This window comes from Aphelocoma coerulescens, chromosome 4, assembly GCF_041296385.1.
Source record: "Aphelocoma coerulescens isolate FSJ_1873_10779 chromosome 4, UR_Acoe_1.0, whole genome shotgun sequence".
Taxonomy (NCBI): domain Eukaryota; kingdom Metazoa; phylum Chordata; class Aves; order Passeriformes; family Corvidae; genus Aphelocoma; species Aphelocoma coerulescens.
The window spans coordinates 65,901,138-65,923,400 of record NC_091017.1 but is presented as its reverse complement, the minus strand read 5'-3'; the positions used below and the strand labels follow the sequence as shown (position 1 = coordinate 65,923,400).

General features: G+C 38.0%; 1 protein-coding gene across 8 annotated transcripts in view; it reads right to left on the bottom strand.

The window, feature by feature from the left end:
• Positions 1–22,263, bottom strand: part of CLNK (cytokine dependent hematopoietic cell linker) — a 56,794-nt gene that overhangs the window by 18,812 nt on the left and 15,719 nt on the right. For 4 of the 8 annotated variants that reach the window (XM_069014441.1, XM_069014442.1, XM_069014437.1 and 1 more), the window contains exons 3-8: positions 11,500–11,571; positions 10,475–10,524; positions 6,741–6,775; positions 4,164–4,323; positions 2,375–2,451; positions 2,033–2,078 (exon numbers count right to left, since the gene is read on the bottom strand). In XM_069014441.1, the coding sequence (XP_068870542.1) occupies positions 2,033–2,078; positions 2,375–2,451; positions 4,164–4,323; positions 6,741–6,775; positions 10,475–10,524; positions 11,500–11,571 (440 nt within the window). Of the gene's footprint in view, positions 1–2,032; positions 2,079–2,374; positions 2,452–4,163; positions 4,324–6,740; positions 6,776–10,474; positions 10,525–11,499; positions 11,572–22,263 lie in introns of those variants that run through there. The other 4 variants (XM_069014439.1, XM_069014438.1, XM_069014444.1 and 1 more) reach the window with 4 other exon arrangements.

Below are 22,263 nucleotides of genomic sequence, written 5' to 3'. Positions count from 1 at the left end.
GCTCTGGCTTTCAGAATGAAACATATGAGGGTGATATTTATTCCAGTATTATAAATTTAAATATTCTTCAGAGACTTTATATACACACATATATATGCTTATCAAGTTAGGGATGCATTTTGTGTCTGTTTTTATTTTTGTATAGAAATAGAAGTCAAATCTATTTTTTTTCAAATATACCAAAGTATGTCTGATTATTTCAATTAACATCTTGCTAATAAAAAAAATCTTACTTTATTTTCACTATATTTTGATATTGAAAATATTTTCCTAAATTCTACATGCTGAAATCCTAACTTATGCAAAGGAGATGCAAAGGAGATCTCAAGCTCTCCTTCAAGTAAACCATAACAAATTGCTCTGAATAAAATAATGATTCCTTAAACGTTTAACATTTCTAGAAAATACTGCTGACTAAAAGTCTTCTGTGCTATTTATGCCATCTTGTGGCAAGGCCACTTAATAGCATGGGACATGAGAAAAAATGTTAGGCTATATTTAAAAACAGTGTAGTTATTATCTAAAAATAATATTGTCCTCTATAAGCACTGTTCACTCAGGAATGGCTAAAATTACGTATCAGTTGCATTCTCAAGCTCCAGAATTTAATTTACCTTCCTGTACTGGCTTTGGTTTGTCTTCACATCAGCACACATCACATGGAGACATGTAAATCCAACCTACTAAATCCTGGTGGAATTTGAAGCTTTAGATAAACTGACAAACTGTCCTTGCTTATGATTTCTGCAGATTTTGAAGCTGGTTTACTCGAATTTATCTCAATTCAGCTTCTTTCCAGGCTGCCTGGGGATTTGCTCACAAGAATCAATCTAACCTTTCATTTTCAAACTATATAGTGCTTACTTTCTCATCATCTGTAGGAATATTTGTCTCTATGTTTTCATTATAGTATGAAATAAGAGGGGAAAAAAGCAAAAGCTGTTTTACATGGAATTCTTTGAGTTATTTTTCTGGCTGATCAAATTATAATAATTTCTGAAAATCAGCTGTTACAGCAAAAACAAAGGGATCATATTTTCTTGGCTTGGTAATTGCAGTCTTTTTGACCATATCACCTTATGGTTCAAAGATTTGAAAATGGTAAGATAAAAAATACTATTTCATTTCAAAGCTAATCAGATATTTAATCCTTCAGTAGCTGACTTCATGATGTACTGCTACATCCAAAGTAAATTAAATATTAAAAAAGTGTATATAAACCTACTTTGAAAACGATCTTGCAATTGAGTAAAACTGTCAATCAGAGGATTTAATATTTGGACACTGCATTAAGTTCTTGAAGCATAAAATAGTCTGTCTCTGATTTCACCACAAGAAACAAAACAGAACAAAAATTGAAGGTACATTTTTGACTCAGAATTAAAGGATATTGAAGCAAAGTTAGGGTTAAAGGTAAAGCAGCAGAGAAAAAACATATGCTAGGTGATGTACCACACAATTAACATATTCTAGTAGGTGAACATTGTCAGACAGCCTCTGTAGATAGGTACCCTAGGATGTAAATCCCTAGTGGGAATTGCTAAAGTCGGTATTACTATTAAAAAATAGTTATTCGATTATTCTTTATGATATATATTTATGCAAAAAGTCTGAGAAGGATAGGGAGTGAAAAAGCCTGACATTATTAGAAGTAAAGCATAGCAGGGATCTTGCAGCCTTCTAGTGGAAGAGTTCAGGAGACATAGGATTCTCCCTGGTCCTTATGTCCTTATAATACAGTGAAAAGCAAAATCTGATATTTAAACTGAAGGGCTTTTTTTCCTCCCCCTGTAGGAACAGGGAGCTCCTGAGATAAAGTATATCTCCATCTGTAAAGAATTACTTCAATGTCAGATAGTTGAAACAGTACTGCAAAATTTGCAGGATGATTGTCTTGGAAAGCAGCTGCTGTTCTGAAAACCATGTCTATTCTATCATGTGTAATCTCTGCCTGTGTACAAAAGGCAAATATGGAAGTAGCAATTACTATTTTTTTTTGCAGAAATGGGTACATTTTTTTTTTTTATTATACCTCTTACATTTGGCACTCCTCTCCCCTCTGGATCAAATGTGCGAATCTGTTAACAAACCAAAATAAAGATGTGATGTTAGCCATCCTTGTTGAAGCTATGGCAGTAGAAAAGTGCTGCTCCTGACTGGATGCCTCTAAGGCTTAGCAGAACCCCAGCAGTCAATGAGTGAAAGCAAGAGGCGAGGGCATCTGTGCAAAGTGAAACAGGAACGGCTCCAGGAACTTGGATGGCCTGGTGCAAATGAATGGGATGTGTCTAAGACTTTAAATAGACTGCACTTTGGGGGATATTACAGAAAAGGGGAAATGTGTTTGTGAATAAGGTTTGGTGTCTCTACTTACAGTTGAGCATTGAAGGGGCTGAGATGGGTTCTCACTTGTTGGGGAAGTGGTACCTGAAGGCCTTAAGCAACGTTTATCTGCAAAAGAGGAAGAAAAATCAAGCCTGAGTAATTCAGTTATATGATGTTTGAAGAAGAAGGGCTTTTAATGTTTAAAATTTGTTTTTAAGGTCAGGTCTTCCCATTTTTATGGTATTTTTTTTTTTTTTTTCAGAACTTAAACACCATTTTAGCAGCTGTATTGAGGACATAGCATGACCCTGGTGATAGCTTTATGGTTAACCTGCTCACTGTGGTTAAAAAAAAAGGCTTCATAAGCTGGTAAACAGTTAAGGCAGACATTTGACCTTAACTGTGGTTAGATTACTGAATTTGTTTTTCATTTGGACCTTTGCTCTTGTCAATGCTGTCGTGCTGTTCTGGTTTTGTGAGGGTTGTAGGGGTTTTATTCTCTGGGGAGTATTTTAATTTTTACTTTAGCTTTTAATAAAATCTGCATCCATGGCTATCAAAAAGAAATGCATAGGTTGTATGCTAGCATGTGTCAGTCATTAATTTTACATCTCAAGGGCACTGGTATTTATCTAGAAAAGATGACAAAAATGTTAGCATTGAATTTTACCCTTTTGAAATACATTTTCAGTCCTTTCCTCACTCTTGTATCTTGCCACAATATAGTTACTGGGGATAATAGGCAAAAACCAGCTTTTTGTTTAATGTGCTTTATCTGAAATCACAAAACAAAACTATGTCTTTTGGCTATTTTATGACAGTCTTACATAAACAACAAAAGCTTCTGATTGCTAACTGGACGTTTTTACTACTAACCAAGATAAAAACTGTATTTGGAATTCACTTCCAATTTCCAAGTTAAATGGACAAATTAGTCTTGGAATAGAATGTAGAATATCTGGTTGTCCAGACTGATTGTGATCCTTTCACACACTGATAAACTTACTCACTTTAAAAGCCATCAAACAAACTCTCACAAAAAAATCAGCAGAAAATGTCTTTGCTGACTTTGATGTAAACTGGAGCAAGCTTTCATAGATATATTGATCCTGTATTTTCAGATATTTTTGGTTTATGGTTTCCAGTCTTTCTCATCTAGGACTCTCCCCCAGTTTTTTAATGACTTAAAACCTCCAGAGTATTTATAATGGGTTGGAGAAATGCACAGCTATGATGAGATTTCACTTCCATAAACAGGATATTAATTGGCTCTGTATGTTTAGGCATTAAATGTGATTTAGAATGGCTTTAGTAAACCAAAAGGTGATTAATGCAGCTACCTTACAAGGTTAAGAATGCTTGAGAAATACTCTCAAAGTAATTGCTTATTACTGTTATTTAAAGCATCAGGGAACACCATTAGAAGGAATACTACATAATCATCTGGAGGCAAGTTTAGTGTGTTCTTTAATATGTTTTCCATCTTAAAGGTTTCTAGGCTTAAATAGCAGTGAGATTTTCTGAAATGGTTGTGGGTTTGATCAGCCGGTTTTTTGCACATTCCATGTGGAATGGGATAATAGAATTTATCCTGTGAAGGTAGTATTAAAATTTAAAAAAGAGTGTGTAATTATTAATTAAGCATAATCCAATGAAAATCAGGGTAACTGTTGAATATGAAGAAGCAGACAAAGCTCTTCTCATCTTTCTGCCTACCAGTGTTATTTTCCAGTCGAACCATTGAATTTAAAAAATAAATCTGGAGTGAAAACTCCAAGTCTGTACTGTTCCTATATAACTCTAGGTTTTGCTCAGTTTTCACAGACAGAAAATGTTACCTGCATATTCAGATTCTTGTAGAGGTTTGGCAGGAAGGATTCTCAAAGAATGAATGGCCTCCAGCATGGAAGAATTTACAGTCTCATACTCATCTTCCGCCTCAGATAACTTGGAGGAAAACTGTAAGTCACTCATGCCCTTCATTGTAAAGTACTTGCTCTGGACAGAAGAAGAGATATACAGATAATATAAATAACTTTAAATTCAAGATTAATTTCAGTGTGGAAATATATGATTGCCATAATCAGACATTTTGGAGCATGGGAAATTTTCTGATGGAAACTGAAGGGTTGGAAAGTAGTTGAGGAAGTGGTTTGAGGACCCAGATTTTTAATTTAGATTCACAAAATAGCCATTTTGGAGACAGTTTAAATATCTCTCTGAATTTTGCCTTTCTGCTCTTGAAAATATAATGAGAGTGTTTAATGATATGATCATTGCAGACTTTTGAAACAGTATCTTTTATTATAATATTATCCATGTGGTATTTGTATTGTACTGACTGTTTACATATGTTGCTTGCAAGAATATATTAACTAGCTCATCAAAAATGTCACACTTCAAAATAAAAACATACAGTGTTTTGGGGAATTTGTGCTAGCAAATGCGCAGTCCAAGTGAATGTGATAGCGAGTACATAAGAAACAGTGGAGTCCATGGAAATATGGTGCTGAGAGTGACTCAGGATGTCTCTGGATGTGTCTACACACTTATATAGGTTTGTTCCAGATTATGTTCTGGAGTACTGCTCCACCCTTCATCCTCACTGGTTACTCACTGGAACATAACTGCTGGCTTCCTTCAGCACAGAGCTGAGATTGCTGCCAAGGGAGCTCAGCTGAGGGTACCCCATGCCTCTGGAAGTAATATTGTGTTACCAACAATGTAGGTGCATCCATGAGCTTGGATCTCCCTTGATGTTTTCTTTATTCTCAAATTTATTTTATTCTCAAATTTATTCCCTGATGTTTGTTTTATTCTCATTACTAATGGGACTCAATAGCTTCCTGACGTATCTTCTTCTACCAGTTAACTGCCCTTTCAGTTCATGCTTTTTTCTCTTGAGTGCTAAAATTTAAACCAATTTGTTTTACTCTCCAAAGACACTAAAAAAATTGATTACTACTCACTTTATTTCAACTTTTATGATGCTAATGCCTATAATTATATTTTCTTTTAGTCTTCTCACTAAGCTTCTTTAAAGCTTTCCTGAGTTGTCAACCAACTTAAAAGATTTTGAATCTCATATTCCCAGTGTTACTTTCCTGTGAACTCTCTCCAAGCTGTACACATCCAAGAAGTGTTCTTTACAGTACGTTGCAGGGTGAGGTTATGACAGTACATAGAAATGTCACCACAGCCTAGACAGACCCCTGCAGGGTACCTGGGTTTTCAGGCTCTTCTCTGCACAACTATTTCCAGTTCAGTAGCAGACTACTGTCAGCTAGGCTGAGAGTGGGTATTTTTTCAATCAGTTTTGCAAACACTTCATGCATTTTCATCTAGACCAGGTTACAGGTGTCTACTTGTGAGACTCTTCTGGAAAATATCAGAAGCCTAACAAAAATCAAGATATATCTCATTTACTGTTTTCTTTCTCATTATGGTATTAATATAGCTATTGAAAAGGAAATTACTTTTAGTTTAAGGAGTTGATGAGATGTTCTTCAGGTTCCCATTAAGAATTCTTTACATAATCAGACCTATTTTTTCCATAAGATGCTTTCAGATTGACTATGGTTAATAATCTCTCCAGGTACCAAATAAATCCTAGGATTTACTTTCTTTCTTGGAAGAAATTGTGGTTACCACTGTTCTTTTCCATCCTTTTAGGAATTCAGGACTCATTGGAGAATTCCCAAAGATAATTAATTAATGTCTCAGAAATTTCTTAAATAATTCCCTAAGTGTCTTAGCATAAGTAAATATTCTCCTGACCGTTCTTTCCCCATTCTTCTTTGTGCTGTTGCTGCCTTCTATTTGGTATTAATCCCATATTGCATCTGATTGTTATTAATCTTTCTGTGAAGTCTGAAGCAGTCAAAGTAGTGATTACATCAAACTTCTTTAGTCATCCTTTATTTGCCCAACTTGCTTATTGAACACAGACCTGTGCTTTATTTTCATCTTTCTGTGATTTAAAAGGTATTTACACTCTTGTATGCCTGAACTGAAACTCAAGCCCAGCTTTCAGATACAAACAGAAAGACATTGAAATGTGTACTGTTTGCTTTTCAGCTTTCATTTGTATCACTTACATGTTTAACCTTGAGGTTTATGACTGACATACTTGTTCAGCTTGACTCCTGTTATTTTCACCTGATCTTATGATAAAGGTGTATTTTAGATTCAGCCCATAAGTGGAGAATTGGTGAGTGAGTGAGTCACTTCTCCAGTCTAGATCCCACTAAAACAAACTAGAAGTTCTCACCTATATTTCACTATTTTCATGCCTTATTTTGCATTAAAAACCAGTGATGATTGCATTTTTTGTTAGTATTATAGCCAAGATGATATTAATATACATCAGGAAGTGAAAGAAAAGTAAAATTTTAGGAAGAACATGTGGTACTTACAGAATGATAGGTGTTAGCAGGAATAGTTCTGTTTTCTGTATGAAATGGAGAAAAACTGTCAGCAGGTCCCATTCTGTAGTAAACTATACAGTAGCTAATATATAAGGAATAAAAATCTGCCAGCCACAGATTTTAGAGTATTTATTTACAGCATTTTAAAGATATTGAAAAAAGGACATGAAGCAGTCCACCCATGAGTTTGTGGACCTATGCAATGCATGAGGAAGTAGCTGTGTGGAAATGGAATTCATGACCATGAGCGTGTCTAAGCCCGCCCACCAAAAACACCCAAAGAAGGATGTTCTTCCACTCCTCTCTCTCCCCTGAGTTTTGCTTCTTGATGCAGAACTGTGAGAGCTGTGGGACTCCTGGTCTGGAAATCCCTCTGTGAATAGAAACAAGTTTTGTTCTTTTAGTAGCAGAAGACAATGCCCAAACTGAGAACACTCCGGCTCTCAGGCTATAAGCTGTTCTCAGTGGTGCCTGTCTGCCCAGGACGTTGTCTCTGGTATAGCCAGGAGGGCATGAGCTACAGAGCCAGAGAGCTGGTGAACACAGACTCCCAAGCTCTGCACTTAACCCGATTTACACATTTAATCCAGTGACTCCTTGATGCAAAACATCCATGGTATGACCTTGCTCAGTATGTGCTCTTGTTCTGGACTGTTTCAGTCCTTTCTTAGGCTGCCTGTAACCTCACAATCTTGCATCTCTGGCTACATAATGGCCTGATTTCAAAAGTAGAGCATGAAAGTCCTTCTATCAAGACCAATCAATAACAATTACATCATGCTGTACTGCTTAGAAGAAAGGGATAATTTTGCACTGAAGCACTTTTGTGCTAAGGAGAGAGTTAAAACCAGAACTACTTCTTGTCCAGGAATTGTATTCCAGGGCAGAAGGGTATAAAGGACAGCCAGCATCCCACAACCCTCCCTTACATCTGTGTTTTGGAAGAAGCAAGTTTCTGCCTAAACACTCTCTTTGCATTTGTCGCTCTGGTTCTTTGAGCCTAGTATTGCATACTTTTGTATACCCCAGCAGATGGCATTGAATGTTCATTTATTCAATATATGTAGTACTTTAATCTCTGCATGGAGGATCATTCATGGGGGAGAGGGAAGGAAACTTATTTGTTCAAGCTACTTGTCTGATTTTCTGTTTAGTTATACTGGTGCAAACCAGAAGTAAACCCAGTTAAAGGTGGTGCCAGGATGAAAATAAAAAGGCAGTGTCTTAATTTTCAGCCTTTGTACTTCTAAAAAAAGAAAAAAAGTGGCTGTTTTATGCTCAACAATAAAAAATGAATAACAGTGGTAAACATCAATGCTATTACCCATGCATTTCATGGCTTAATGCTAAAAGGGGACTGTTTGACACAAGCATTTGGAGTGATGTATTGCTATCCAATATCAGTATACAATTTGATGTCCAGGTCAGTTTATCATCTCTTCTGTTATGCATGAATCACTGGAGTTGGGATGAACTCCAGCCTTCCCTCTGCTTTTCTTCTTAGGCCTCCTTTGCACTGGACCAATGGAGTGAGCAGCATTGGTGCTGCTTTTCCGTGGGTGTGCCCTCTACCTAAGGTCACTGTCCAAATATTTCCTCTGTGCTAGCTGAGGAATGCAAACCAGCTAGAAACCACTCTTCCTGTTATTTAAGAATATAATTTTCATAATGAAGATGAATATTTCACTCTGTTAGCCTTGCTGTACATATCAGGCCTTCAGAATGTGAAGTGCTGCACACTGTCCAGGTGTTAGAAGAGGTACTGTTGCAGAGGCTTAACACCTAAGGGGAGACTATTTCTGCTGTTTTCTTTCTATCTATCTATCTATCTATTACCCTGGAACATCCAATTTATTATAGAGTCATGGACTAGTTTGGTTGGAAAGGGCCTTTAAAGATCATCTAGCCCAACCCACCTGCAATGAGCAGGGACATCTTCAAATTTTCTGGCTATTGCTGCACTGGCTGTTGAACAAGGATGAAAGAGGACAGAATCTTTGTGCCAGGTAGTTGCAATCAGCTGGACCTTCTGGCATCATTTTTTTTCCACTACAAGCTAAAGATTTAGAGCTGGCACTGGCTAGAGTAGGCAACAGTATAATCAGTGTTGCCAAATCAGGTTTCAGTCCTCAAGATCTAGGGGAAGATCATATTTTATTCAGTCTGAAAATGTTTTGTTGCTTTTCTGCATTGCCTGTGAAATTAATAAATAGAGACTATCAGTTATAATAATAGGAAGGTGCTTTATTCCTATGGCATACATGTGGGTGTGTTTCTGCCAGTGGACAGAGAATGCCTGATGTCAAAGGACAAAATGGAAAAAATTATCTTCTCTTTAATTTGCAAGGGAATAAAACAGTGTGTGAATTTTGTGGCAACCTTGACTGCTTTTCATGGTGACCTAAAAAAGTTCTGTTTAAAAAGGTGACAGGTTAGGAATTTGTACATGAAAATCCAACATCAAAAACATAGCCCTTTATGTGGGAAAGCAGAAGGTAAATCTGTTCCCATTGGCTTCCCTGAATCTATGAATGCACAGTGTTATTTTTTCAGTCACTGTGGTGTTTCAGCCAGTGGCAGAAAGTGATAAAGAATTGTGGGCTGTGATTTAATAAACCTTGTGATCCTCATGGTGTGTCCTAACCACTTCAGTAGAAAAAAGCCTGAAGCTGGAAATGCTTCAAGGAAGAACTGCATAGACATTTTCAGAGTCACTTTTTTACTGTCTTGCCCAAAATTATGGTGGAAAACCTTGTCCTGTTCAAGTATACAGACATATTCCTCAAGCCTACCGAGAGGCTAGAAAAAGAGGCAGAAACTTCCTGAATAGTATAGGTTTAATTAGGGTACCAAGTAAAAGACTGGGCAGGTTTCACTTCAGAGATGAGAAAAAGGCATGTGAATAAATACCAGTTATGGTGGGCATTTGTGCTAGGGCCAGCTATCCACAGAAAAGAAAGGATTTGCAGTTAGATGATAGATTGCTGGGTTTTATTTTTCCCAGAACTGCTTTTTCCAGCCCTAAATCTTCTATATTATATGGATATTGAATGCATTTAAGCAAACTTCACATAACACTATAAACATATGGTACATCAAATAAATTTATCTGGCCAGTTGTGCCACTTTTTAGTTAGATAATTTTATATGTTTTGCATTAAATGTCTCAGCCCAGCTACAGTTGTGAACTACGGTGTCATTTACCAGCAATTTAAATTAAGTGCAGTGTTTCACTTTTGAAATTAATGTAGCTTAAACACATGCTTGCTACTTGCTTGACAGACCATAATCTGTCATGGAAACAGATTTAGAAATCCTGTGTCATTGTCTTGTTGTTTTGGAACAGCAAATAGCAAAAAGAGGAGAGACCTTCAAAGGTAGCAGCAGAGGGAAAAAGAAAGTTCCCTCAGCTGCTTTCTAGAAAGTAATGTTTTCAGTCCCCATCAAGAGAGTAACTTATTGATGGCTTTTTGCAGTGTATGCCATCAAGAAGCCAAAAATTTTTTGGGGCACACTGGAAGTAAACACCTTTTTGTTTTCTGCATTATTTGGTATCCCCTTAGTGGGTATCCATTACTTTTAATTTCTTCTTACAATTCATTTAAAATTTTTATGATATTAAAATGTTCAGATCTGTCACAGATTATTACTAGCTCTGAGTAAGAAGTAGGTTAAATAGACATGCTATAGTACTTCCTTTTTTAGAAGTGAAAGAATTTTACCTTTCAGATGTATATTCTGATTCAGTACTTCATGTATGTTTGGGCAAGATCTAAATAAATAAAAAAAGAGAAAAATATCCACTTAATTAAATAATAGAAATTGCCAATATTCTATGAAACTTCTCAAAGAGTTTAGTTTAAATTAATGAGTGAAAACTGCAAGGATAATATCTACATTTGAGAAATGACTTTGCAGATTTGGAAATTCAAAAATCTTGGGTCAAACCTTACGTTTTTGTTCACTTACAGCTCCAAGTTGGTTGCAGAGAGCTCTACTCATTTTGCAAACATTCATTTTAGACATAAATATTGTAACAGCCTTCTTGATGCTTTAGCATATTCAGTGTATTGTTGGAGGGATGAGTTTCCTTAGGGAGGTAGGAGATAAAACTCGTTTTCCACATGCAGCTGTGCCACTCCACATGGCTCCCTTCCCATTCTGCCAACTCAGTATAACACTTCCTCTAGTCCGGCTGTGGTATTCTTGCATCCTGGTATTACTCTCCCATAGAGAATATATGAGATGTATTGGGTGTGGAAGAACCATATAACCCTTTCTCTGGTGTTGATTCTCTCACCATGACTCTCTTTACCCACTGGACCATAGCTCTGTATCAGCCTGTCCAGCAACATTTGTGGATCTCTGCAGTAGCACTATTTAGTATTCAGAAGCAACATAAAAAGTTATTTTGTAATGAAGATTTGACCAGGGATCACATTAAGACTGCATTAATACACACTCATTTTATCTACATCTAAGCATCCACCCTTGGAATTGCCTAAAGTTTGGGAAATACCAACACAAACCTCTGAGTTCCAACTAGCCCACTCTTACAAAATAATTTCAGTTAGCAGCAGCTTTTGAGCACAGGGTGAAGCTGAGTGGTTTCCTGTTCAGTGAGCAGGCTGTAAACCACATAAGAGTGTACTAGAGTAGGCTGTGTGATAATAGCATGGACACATCAATAATAAAACTTTTATTTATATTACTTATCAGTGACTTAAAAAGTAGTTTATTCACTTACTTATTTTTTGGCAAAGCTGTTTTCCTGCTGTTTGAATCTGCTGGGTGATATTCTACTGTTTTCCTGTTGGCTCTGACAATTGAACAAAGTTAACTGTTAGAGAGCAACAATGAGTGGGGAAGAAATGCAAGCGCAAGCAGAGCTCCAAAACTAATTTTCAAAACTTTTCAATGCACATATGTAAATGATTACCTTCTTCTCTACCTCAACCATTTTCATTCTCTGAATATTTTCCTGATTTTTTTATTTTCAGCTATTTGGGAAAAAAGAAAAACAGTTTCCTGGCAGGGGAATGAAAAGCTGGAAACTGAATTCCTGCAGCCACTGTTTTGGTTACATTAGAATAGGGTACTTATTGAATTCAACTGAAGAATTAAAACCCAGGGGCACCTATCCAAGATCTCTATTGCTGGTAAAATAGTTGCTAAACAGCAGTGGTGTAGCTACCAAAACAACAGAGCTCGGTCCTCTTGGCCTCTCTACTTCTGATTGCTCTTGAGCCTCTCTTAGAGCTCCTTATCTTTCTCATGTTAAATAATACTGATCTATAAATCCTTGAAACCAAAACTGAGATGATTTTCACTTTTACCTTTTGACTACCAGACATTTCAGTGTTTTCAGAAAAAAGAGTTAGGATTATCTCATAAATAATTCCTACAGATGAAAAGATGGTCATGTCCTTTTGGACCTAGTCCTACTCAGTCATTTAAATTCATAGATCCTATAATCAGTGTTGCCAAATCAGGTTTCAGGTTTTTTTTATAAACATGCCCCAAAACCTATTTGAAACAAACAACCAAACAACCCCCCCCCCCATGTTAATCAATATTTAAATGCACACGTTGCTAATGAATTTTTCTAACTGTCATGTTAGTTTATTATGGAAATACTAAAGGGCACAAATGCAAAGATGCAAATTTTAGAAGAATGACAAGATAAACATATTTTCAGCTGTGGATTTAGCAGGAGAGGTATGCTTGAGCAGTTGCTATAGCTATAGAGAATTTTGGTTAAGTGGTTAAATCTGTGCTGCATTGATATGTCTCTGGAGCATGTGGAATATGAACAAGTAACTGATTTCTGTCATCTCAATGCTCTTTATCATTGATGTGTAATTTTTTTATCTTTTAAAAGAACAACTTCATTCCTTTCAAAACTCTTCTCCCAACTTCCCCAAGGCAGTCTGTATTACAAATGCAAAAGGCTGTTGCATGAGTATAATACATACAGTGAACATAATTTCTGTGTGTTTGAATTTCCTTCATTTCTCCCTGCCCCTTCCTGTGGTAAATTTCCCAACATGCACCTGCAGAGTGACCTTCTGCAGGTTCTCCTTTGCCTGCAGCAGGGAACTATTTCAGTCTGTTTAGGTAGCTTTTGTCTCTGTGTGAGATGCAGTACTGAGGTTTTACTGATATCTCTATGAGTCCATCAGAACTACAGACACGTTACTGGTAACTAGTAGCATAAATGGCTCAGGATTTGTCATGAAACTTATCATGGCTGAGATCATGAGGATATTTAGCACCTTTTGAATGTTCTATGTTAATAAAATCCTGACCTTGCTTAAAAAGAAGTCCTTTTTGCCATTTTTGCTTTAAAATACAGCTATGCTATTTTTAAAATCCCCAAGTCTAATTATAGGGCCAAAGCATCTTTCCTTCACAGAATTTTCTGTGTTCTCTGGTCAATGCTACAGCAACATTATTTCCTTCTGCAAAAGGGTGGGATTTTTTTAAAAAAATGTACTTTAAGACACTTACACCTCTTTTTACTTAAGTAAAATGTAGAATTTCTTTTAGTTGGTTATGTTCTGTAACTTTTCCTGCTTATGATACTCATATCTGACTGACCAGATAAGAAATCCTAAGTTGTGTGTTTGTGATAGTACAGGCTAGTGGCACAGACAGAGCAGCAATACCCATTCCTCTCAACATTCAAGTCACATTATGTATGGCCAGAACTTATACTGGGGAGAAAAAGTGAGGGTAGACTTCATTTGAAGTGATGATTGACTAATATTTAAATGCAGAGCAATTGTAATGGAGCACCTACAGAAACAAAAATTACATTTACATTAAAGTCAACTGAATTCATCTTGATGGGTTCTGTTGTGATAAGTTATGATTAATTTATGGTTGTATAAAAGTGGTTGTATAAAAGTGTCTGTTTCAAAGATCTTAAAATTTCCAAGAGTCATGAAATTATCAGGGAAATTTTAAGATTCTCCGTTTGAAAGTTTATTTATTTCACAGCATTTAAGGGGATTGTTACCAGGGTAAGTTTTACTTACTAGGAATGAAAGTTGGCTAAGTACAGATGATTAAAAGAGACAAAAGTCCAGTTCCTCTTATCTTGATTGTCACTCTTTTCTTCTGTTTCAACAGTGAACCAACAAGAAGAAAAGTAGTGCTCATATTCACTAGCTCTCCTTTGACTGCAATGCTTTGAATGTAACACTTCAATATTGCCTGATGTTTTGTTCAATCAGTTACTACATTTCAAAGGCAATGTAGTATTCATGTCAAATCCTTCTTCATGACAGACTGTAAATCGCCTAATCTGGCCCAAAATATCCAGAAGCAATTGCTTATTGCTTAAACATTATTTTGGTTATTTGATTTTGTTGTTACTTATTTTCATAGTTATTTGCATATTTATTTGGTTTTGCAGAAATATTTGAGAGGTCCTATCATATATATTTGGTTTTGCAGATATGTTTGAGAGCTCCTATCATAGAACAGTCCTCCTGTGACAGATGAGTCACAATTGTAAAATTAGTCCCAGTCCAAAGGATGTATAAACCAAGAGAAAATTGCTGCCTGCAACTGAAAAATGGGGACAAAACAACAAGCTGAAAGAAGAAGGAGTTTTTCTGGAAGGAAAGGAATAAAACATGGAGCATGGAACTCTGTGCTGAGTGTAGACATCTGAAGGGAGTCGGTCCCTAGTTTGAAAAGTGGGCACCTGTCAGGCCTGTGAGGAGAGAAAACCACATTTGTATTTAATTTTTGCTTTTCAATTCCTACTATTGAAAGAGGTCAATATTATATTTTATGGGTTACTTAGTACAACAAAAGATTTAACACTCTGATTTTATAAATCCATGGCTTAAATCTTTTTTCTGAATAAATTGTTGCTAGGGTGACTATTAAGGGATGCTCTCATTCAGAAACCATCCTGTTTCCTGAAACAGCTACTAGAGGTGGTATATGCACTGCATGTGTCAGTGTGATTGAACTTCGGGGGACTTGGCAATCACAAGGTCCTTCAGTTACATGGTAGTTTGAAAGTGTGTTGTACTGTTTATTTTGTCGTCTCTTCGCATCTATGTCTGTAGATGCTGTTACTTAATAGCAGGGTTTGGGCTGGGAGGAGGCTTAGCCACTTCTGCTGTGGCCTGGAATGAGCAAAACTGCAGTCAGGAGGGCAGAAGTCATTTTGAAACAGTTTAAATCTAACAACAATTAACATTGTCAGAAACTTCTAGGGAAGTGCATAGAAGAGAGTTCACTTTTGGAAATGATACCTGACTGTAAGAGAGATTATAACCTGGCTTGATTGGGCTAGGTCACTATTGAAGGTAAGATTGGATTTCAAAGTTGGCTGAACACAGGTGTGCCTTGCTGTTTTGGGTGTCTGGGTATATCCTGCCTGGCCTTCAGATGCTGCTCAAGAGGGCTATAGGTCTTTTACAGATCTTGGACTGAACTTCTTTGGCTGGTGTCTGTTGAGTTAGACACCTCAAAGCAGGGTCTGAAATCTCAAGCTTGCTGAACAGGGAGCTGCCGCCAGCTAGCAGAGAGCAGCTGCCTGAAATGAGTCTTAGTGGCTGCTCAGGCTGCAGAGGAGGTGCAGCCAGTGCTTGCACTACACAGCTGGGAGCATCGGGCAGACACTTTCCTCTGAGGAAAAGTGAGGGATAGCTATCCACCATCTTTTGTATGAAATAATCTAGCAGTCAGAGAAGGTATGTAACTTTGTACTGTGACCATTACTGTATCTTGCTTATATATTTGTTCTCCATTGAAAAGATGTACAGGAACCCAGTGTGGGCTCATGTGCCCCAGCTGGGCACCAACACCCCTTGGATCTTCCCTCACAATTTGCTTACGTGCTCATGAAGGAGGGGAGGTTTTCTGCACGGTGCCTGGGCAGGTGATGAATGCTTCTCACCAGAATACCCTGCAGTCCTCATCCTGTGGGTGCTATCCACAAAGAGGGCTTGGATCTCTCTAAAGGTGAGCCCAAATATTCCTGTTCCTGAATGCTGTTACTATGTGCAGGACACTGTGAGAGTTTTGGAGAGGCACAGTTACCTCCCTACACGTCAGATATTTTTGCTGTACTGGCTCTGGCTGGGATGGAGTTAACTGTGCTGAGAGCAGTCTGTAGGGTGCTGTGCTGTGGATCTGTGACCAGAGCACTGTTGACAACACACTGTGTTTTGGCTGTTTTTAGCAGTGCTTGCACAGCACCAAGGCTTTCTTTTTTTCCTGTTCTGCCCTCCCAGCATGTAGGCTGGGGGTGGGCAGAGGCTGGAAGTGGACAAAGCTGGCACAGTCGACCCCAGCTAACCCCAGAGGATATCCCACACTGCACAACATGTGCTCAGCAAAAAAAAACAAGTGAGGTTTTTTTTTCATTTTGGAAGACAGCCACTTCTCAGTGATTGTCTTCACATCACTAGTTTTGTTTCCAGTTTTTTTCTTTCCTTTGCTTACTAAACTGTGTCTATCTCAACCTACAAGTTTCCTTACTTGCTTTCCATCTTTCCCCAGCCAGGGGTAGCCTGCTGCAGACACATCAGCAGGTAGGGATTACAGGAAGGCAGGGAAGAGCCATTTGACCTTTCAGCAGATCACAGGGGGTTCAGGATCACAGTTTTGATAGTGGCATATTAATATTGTCCGGGTCCAAGGCAAAGGCCTGACCACTTTTATATAATCCCAACTACTGCCCTAAAATGGAGCTTTTTTGTTCTTTTAATTTTTAAAGGTCAGTTTTATGAATCAGTAATAAAATCATCCATAACAACATTGTACTTGCTGTCGTGACTTACGAAAAATACTCTATAAAACATTCTCTTTTGATTACCACATTTAAACTGCAATAGTCCTCCAAGTGTGCCGTGTTGGAGGAGACTTGTTCTTTTTACCTAAAGTAAATGCCAGGAACATAATAATAAATATTAAAGGCTCTATTATCTTAGCAAAATTATGTAACTGATCACTTGCAAAGCTACTTAGAAATCATGATTGGCACAATTAATTTGGATTCTCTTCTTCCAAAAAGAGTGCTCCAGGTTTCCCTGGCAACCTTTAAAATGCTATGTGTAAATACAGAAACCAATCAGCACGCTATCAGTTCAGATAACCCCACAGAAATACAAGTATTATGAACAGCAATTAATTATTGTTCTGGTTAAATGCAGATTTTAGAAATGTTGAATAGAAACATTTCTGTAGTACCAAACTGCAGTAACAAGCTGCAAAGTGCCAGCTCTTTGGAAGAACCATATAAACATAGAATGGCTTGGATTGGAAGGGACCTTAAAGATGATCTAGTTCCAACCAACCTGCCGTGGGCAGGGACACCTTCCTCTAGAACAGGATGCCCATGGCCCCATCCAGCCTGACCCTGAACACTTCCACAAATACTCAGTGTATTTCAGTGCCTCACTACACTGACACTAAAAAATTTATTCCTAATATCTAATCTAAACCTGGTCTCTTTCAGTTTGAAGCCATTTCTCCTCATCCTGTTCCTACATGCTCTTGTAAAAAGTCTCTTTCTGTCTTTCTTGTAGGCTCCCATGGATACTGGAAGGCTGCAATTAGGCCACCCCAAAGCCTTCTCTTCTCCAGGCTGAACAATACCAATCCTCTCAGCCTTTCCTCATGGGAGAAGTACTCCAGCCCTTTGATCATCTTGGTTGCCTCATCCGGACTCACTCTAGCAGGTCAATGTCCTTCCTGTGCTGGGGACTCCAGAACTGGATGCAGTACTCTAGTTCCACATACAAAATCATAGAAGATATTGAAACTAGTTTATCAGGGAATCAAGTCCCTGGTGAATGTTTTATGAATGCCACTTCTCTAGTACTGGTTAGTACAGGTATTCAGGCTGACACTTAGGATACACAAAATACACTTTTATTTGTATTACAGTATCATCTCATGTGGAATAGCTGTAATGAACCCTAGCCAGGTGACTTTGCATGGAATGAGAGAAAAAGAGAACAAATGGTAGGCCATTGTGGTTGAAGCAAAGGTTGACACTCTACTAAGGCATGTTTCAAGTCAAAAGCTTGCAATCTTTCAAGAGGAGAAAATATTTAACTCAGTCTTAATTGCAAATACTGACAAGAGACTTCTCCTTTTAAGCCATTGCTGTTCCGAAACTGAGGTTTGGTCTTTGTTGTTGTGCATGACACCACGCCTTGCAAAGAAATGCCTGGAAAAGATTCAGTGTTTGGCATGGTTTTCTTCCCACAACTTTTGTACTCAATCAGATAAAACATATTCACACAGCAACAGAGTAGTATGGGTCATTTCAAGCCAAATGTTGCAATATAATCTGAACCACATGGCAAAGATTTCTTGGGGAGGTGTGTCATGACAATTTTGCCTCTGAATAAAGTGGCATGCACAGTGATCCTTCCCCCTCCTTGTATTACCCTTCCTGTATGTTTCCTTACTGGTATGTACATTGCACAAGGCAGTACCACAGCTTCATTCATAATATGTACTTGTTTAAGCATCTCTCACCTCAAGTCCATACATTTGAGACCAACCTGCTTTTATAGAATCCACATCATATTGGAAGGAACTAACAAGAATGATCCAGTTCAACTCCTGGACTGCAGGAAAACCCCAATTAGTCAGGTTCCTGTAGTTTGGACTACTGATAAATTGTTAGGCAGTGACTGTCTGGCTGAAGTGATGCTGTCAGGAGAGACAGGGGCTGTGGGTACCTGGAAGGTAACCACAGACATTTGGCACTTGGATGAATGCTGCTGGGAGGCCTGGGTACCTGTAATTACTGTTCATATTACAGTGCTTGCTTATGCCAAGCACTTTCTTATCTAAAATAACAGCTCTGCCATGGCACAGTATAGAGCAGAGAGATTAGGCAAGCAGTGGACTGAAATAGAAATGCTTATTAAGAATGAATAAAAATTGTCTTTCAGTAAGTTTTGCTAAACTCACTGAAAATCATGTATTCAATGAGAAGATGAGTAAGACTACAAAAGAACCAAATCTATCATGTGGACAGGATTTTCACATTTTCCAGTCCAAGCAGGTAAGTACTAAACTGAGTGGACATGACTGAGGGAATTTGTGCAGGTGAAGTGCTTTATAGTCACAAAATAACAGTAAAAAAAGATGCTTCTGAAGCACTGGTGCTTTGTGATCATAGAAATTGAAGTCATTGTATTACAATGCCTCATCTGAATCTGTTCCTGGGACGATATTAACACTTTGTAGAGGTTTAGGGTTGCATCATTGCAGCTACACTCATTTTTACATTCTCTAGCTTCTGTGCAAACCCGTGAGATATTTCACATCTAGAGGGTTTCTTCTGGAATGAGGAGCAAAGGCATGAATGGGCAACAAATGTGTTTTACTTTTTCATTAGGATCCTTGTAACAAAAGCAGTCTCAGAAAACACACAGAATTTGAAAGCATGCCATGTAAAGATAATTCTACCTACAGTGCGTGTCTTTCCGAATGCTCATATATATATTTTAAATTACTTTCTCTTTTGTCCCTTTCATAAGCAGTACAGTTTTCAGACTTTCTGTGTTGGTGTCTACCAAGTTATTTTTACTGGTTTTTAAGTTCATACATCAGAATATATTGCTTATCTTTGTCCCTGCATCTTGTAATGAAGGGTGCAAATCCCTATTCACCTGGGGAAGGCAGAGGGAAAAATTTTTAACTTCTTAAATCTCTCACTAGTCCTTGAATCTTTGAGTTGCTACCTGCCAGACATTTTGGGGACTGCTTCATGTGAAAAATGAAGCCAAAGCCTTCTAGTTTTCCGCTATTTCCTCTCACCTAGGGAATACCTAGGAATCCCAGCCTCAGTGGTCAGAAGAGCTGAAGGTTTATTATCTCCCTTTTCCAGGGATGAGCAGCATCCTGGGAGCAAACAAGAAGTCAGGCAGATGATGTTGTGTCTCAGCAGGTGCAGTGCTGGCTACAGCTCCTCGCCAGAGAGCCTCAGGGGTGCTGTGAGACTCAGCACTGCTCGAGGTGTTGTCATTAGGTGTATAGCTCTTTCTAGCACATACCAGAGGCCAGACTCTGGCAGTCTGCCCCACAGCCCTAGGCAAACCTACTCTTTCAGCAAACATTTGACTTAGAGTTTAAGTGCCTGGATCAAAATTCCCTCCTTATTCCCATTATGACAATGGTTTGCCACTTCTCTACAACAGCAAATCATAAAGCAACCTGAGCCTACCTACTGCATATGACAGGTAAGTAACAAGGTAGAACTTGAAGAAAATGCCATTTCTATTCTTCCTTGCTGCCTGCTGACAGGAAGGAGCTGGCAGGTAAGCAGCTTTTAATTTAATTTCACTCTATCTGAGTCAAGCTGGACTAATCTGTATATAAATGTAATAATGTCCTTGATCCCTCCCTCTCAAACATAGAATATAGCCTAAAATATGGCTTTCAGTATCCAGGGAGAATAAAATTACCCTGCCCAAGGTTGGAGAGAAATATGTATCTGGTGAAAAGAGCAGGGTACACTAAAGCACTCAGTTCATAGCTACTGTCCTCTAAACCTATATCTACATCCTTAGTGTCACACTGTATTTACAGGTTGCCAATGAAATCCAGTTTATAGGAGGATGAAAATGATTGCTCCAAGTGTTCTCACAGGAGTGGTTTCCATGCTGTATTAGAGGTAAGTATAGAGGTAATTCTTCCAAGTAAAAATGAAAGCAAGCAAGCACCTTCGTAGCTGCTTCTTTCATTTATAAGCATATGGATGGAGTTTTTGAATCATCAGCAAAACACAAACAAAAATAATTAATTTTATTATTTTTTCATTTTTTTAATTACCTCATTGTTTTTTTTTTTTTTCTTTTTAGGAAAACAGCCACTGGCATTTCCTAAACACAAAGTTCTTCAGGGAGAACAACAAATAGTAAACCAGTGGTTTCTGGTTTATTTCTGGGGATTTCTGACTAGAAAACTGTATTTATTAATTACACGTAAATTTCAAAATATTTTGATGTCTTGATTTAGCCATCTGTAGAACTCACACTGAAAAATCAAATGTAAGAAGTGCTTCATTTGGGAGAAAGTGAAGAGGCTTTGCTGAATAGGTTATGTTTGCTTATTTAAGCATTCACATCACTCAGATTTGGGTCTTAAAATGTAAATTACATGGTTGAATTAACCTGCTGTTGACTCAGTGTCAGCATTCATGTTTGAAAAGAGTAGTTTTTCCCTGGCTGTATCTAAGTGCCGCTGAAAATCTAAAAGAATCACCAAAAGTCCTCCACTTCAGAAGAATTCTCCCTTCTTCTCTCAATTATCCATCTTGGCGTAAAAGCTCATGTTGCCCTGTCCTACACTGCAATTATCAGATGTCTGTTCTGACTAATCCCAGACTAACCCTCTTCTAGCTTTTGACCACTCTTCTACAGTTGTGCCCCACTCTGGAGGTATAAATTCTGCAGAAGTCACGGCTGCATGCCTGCTCAGCACTGCCAGCTGTCTGGTCTCGTGGCTCCGTGGGATTTCAGTTCACGCCGCCTGACAGCAGCAGACGTGCTCTTAGGGGAAAGGCTGGGTGTCTGTGTGAAAAGCTTACTAAAGAAGAGGGACTGGAGGAGAATAGACCTTGTTGTTTCTGAAGCCTTTGTGAATAAGTGCCTGACTTTTTGGTAGCTGGCAAAGATGAAAACCAGACGTTTCACAAGCAGCACGATGTTACTTTTAGGAAAGGTTTCTTAAATCATCTGTCAACTTTCAACTGCAGCCTGGTGTTTAATCTTTGTCTCAATTTTGCTGTCCTTGAGGGCCATTCAACAGAAACAGAGTCCAGGAACCCCAAACAAACTATTTTGTAAATAATGGGATTTTCATAAAGGATCAACACAAATTTGTTAGGTGAAGTTTGTCTGTGATGCCTGGGGATTTGAACATGATAAAACTTGAACAGTCCTCCAGTTTTCCATCCTGTGTGCTTGAAGCAATCTTGAAATTAGACTGGGAATGGGACTTGACTCCACACTGGGCTAGTTAATTTCTTCCAGTTAACTGTAATAATTTATTTTTTATTCTTGTATTTGTTTCTTGCATCTTTAGTTGCTATCAGATACTGCTTAGAGGAGCAGAGGCCAAACATACTGCTTTTGTATCTGGGGAGAGCACAGTGATCAGGCTACTTGGTAAAAACCAACAGTACTAAATTAATGTCACAACCTTCTCAAAAAATCTCCTTCACCTCTACTACTTCTGCAGTTCATGGCAGAAAATTAATATTACATCATTCCATCATCAATTTCATTCATAATGTAATGAATACCAAATAAGTTTATGGGAAAATTCTCACCAACTTTCAAAGGGTTTGATCAGATTCCTATAATGCTGTTCTTTGCAATAGAAGTTTGTCAAAAAACAGGAATGTAAGCAAACTGCTTGTCCAACTTGCCGTTTTCAGTAGTGGTACCATTACTGCATGCCCTTATTCTAGCATACTGCAGAATACTTTAGTATGGACATGTTAATGTGTAGATGT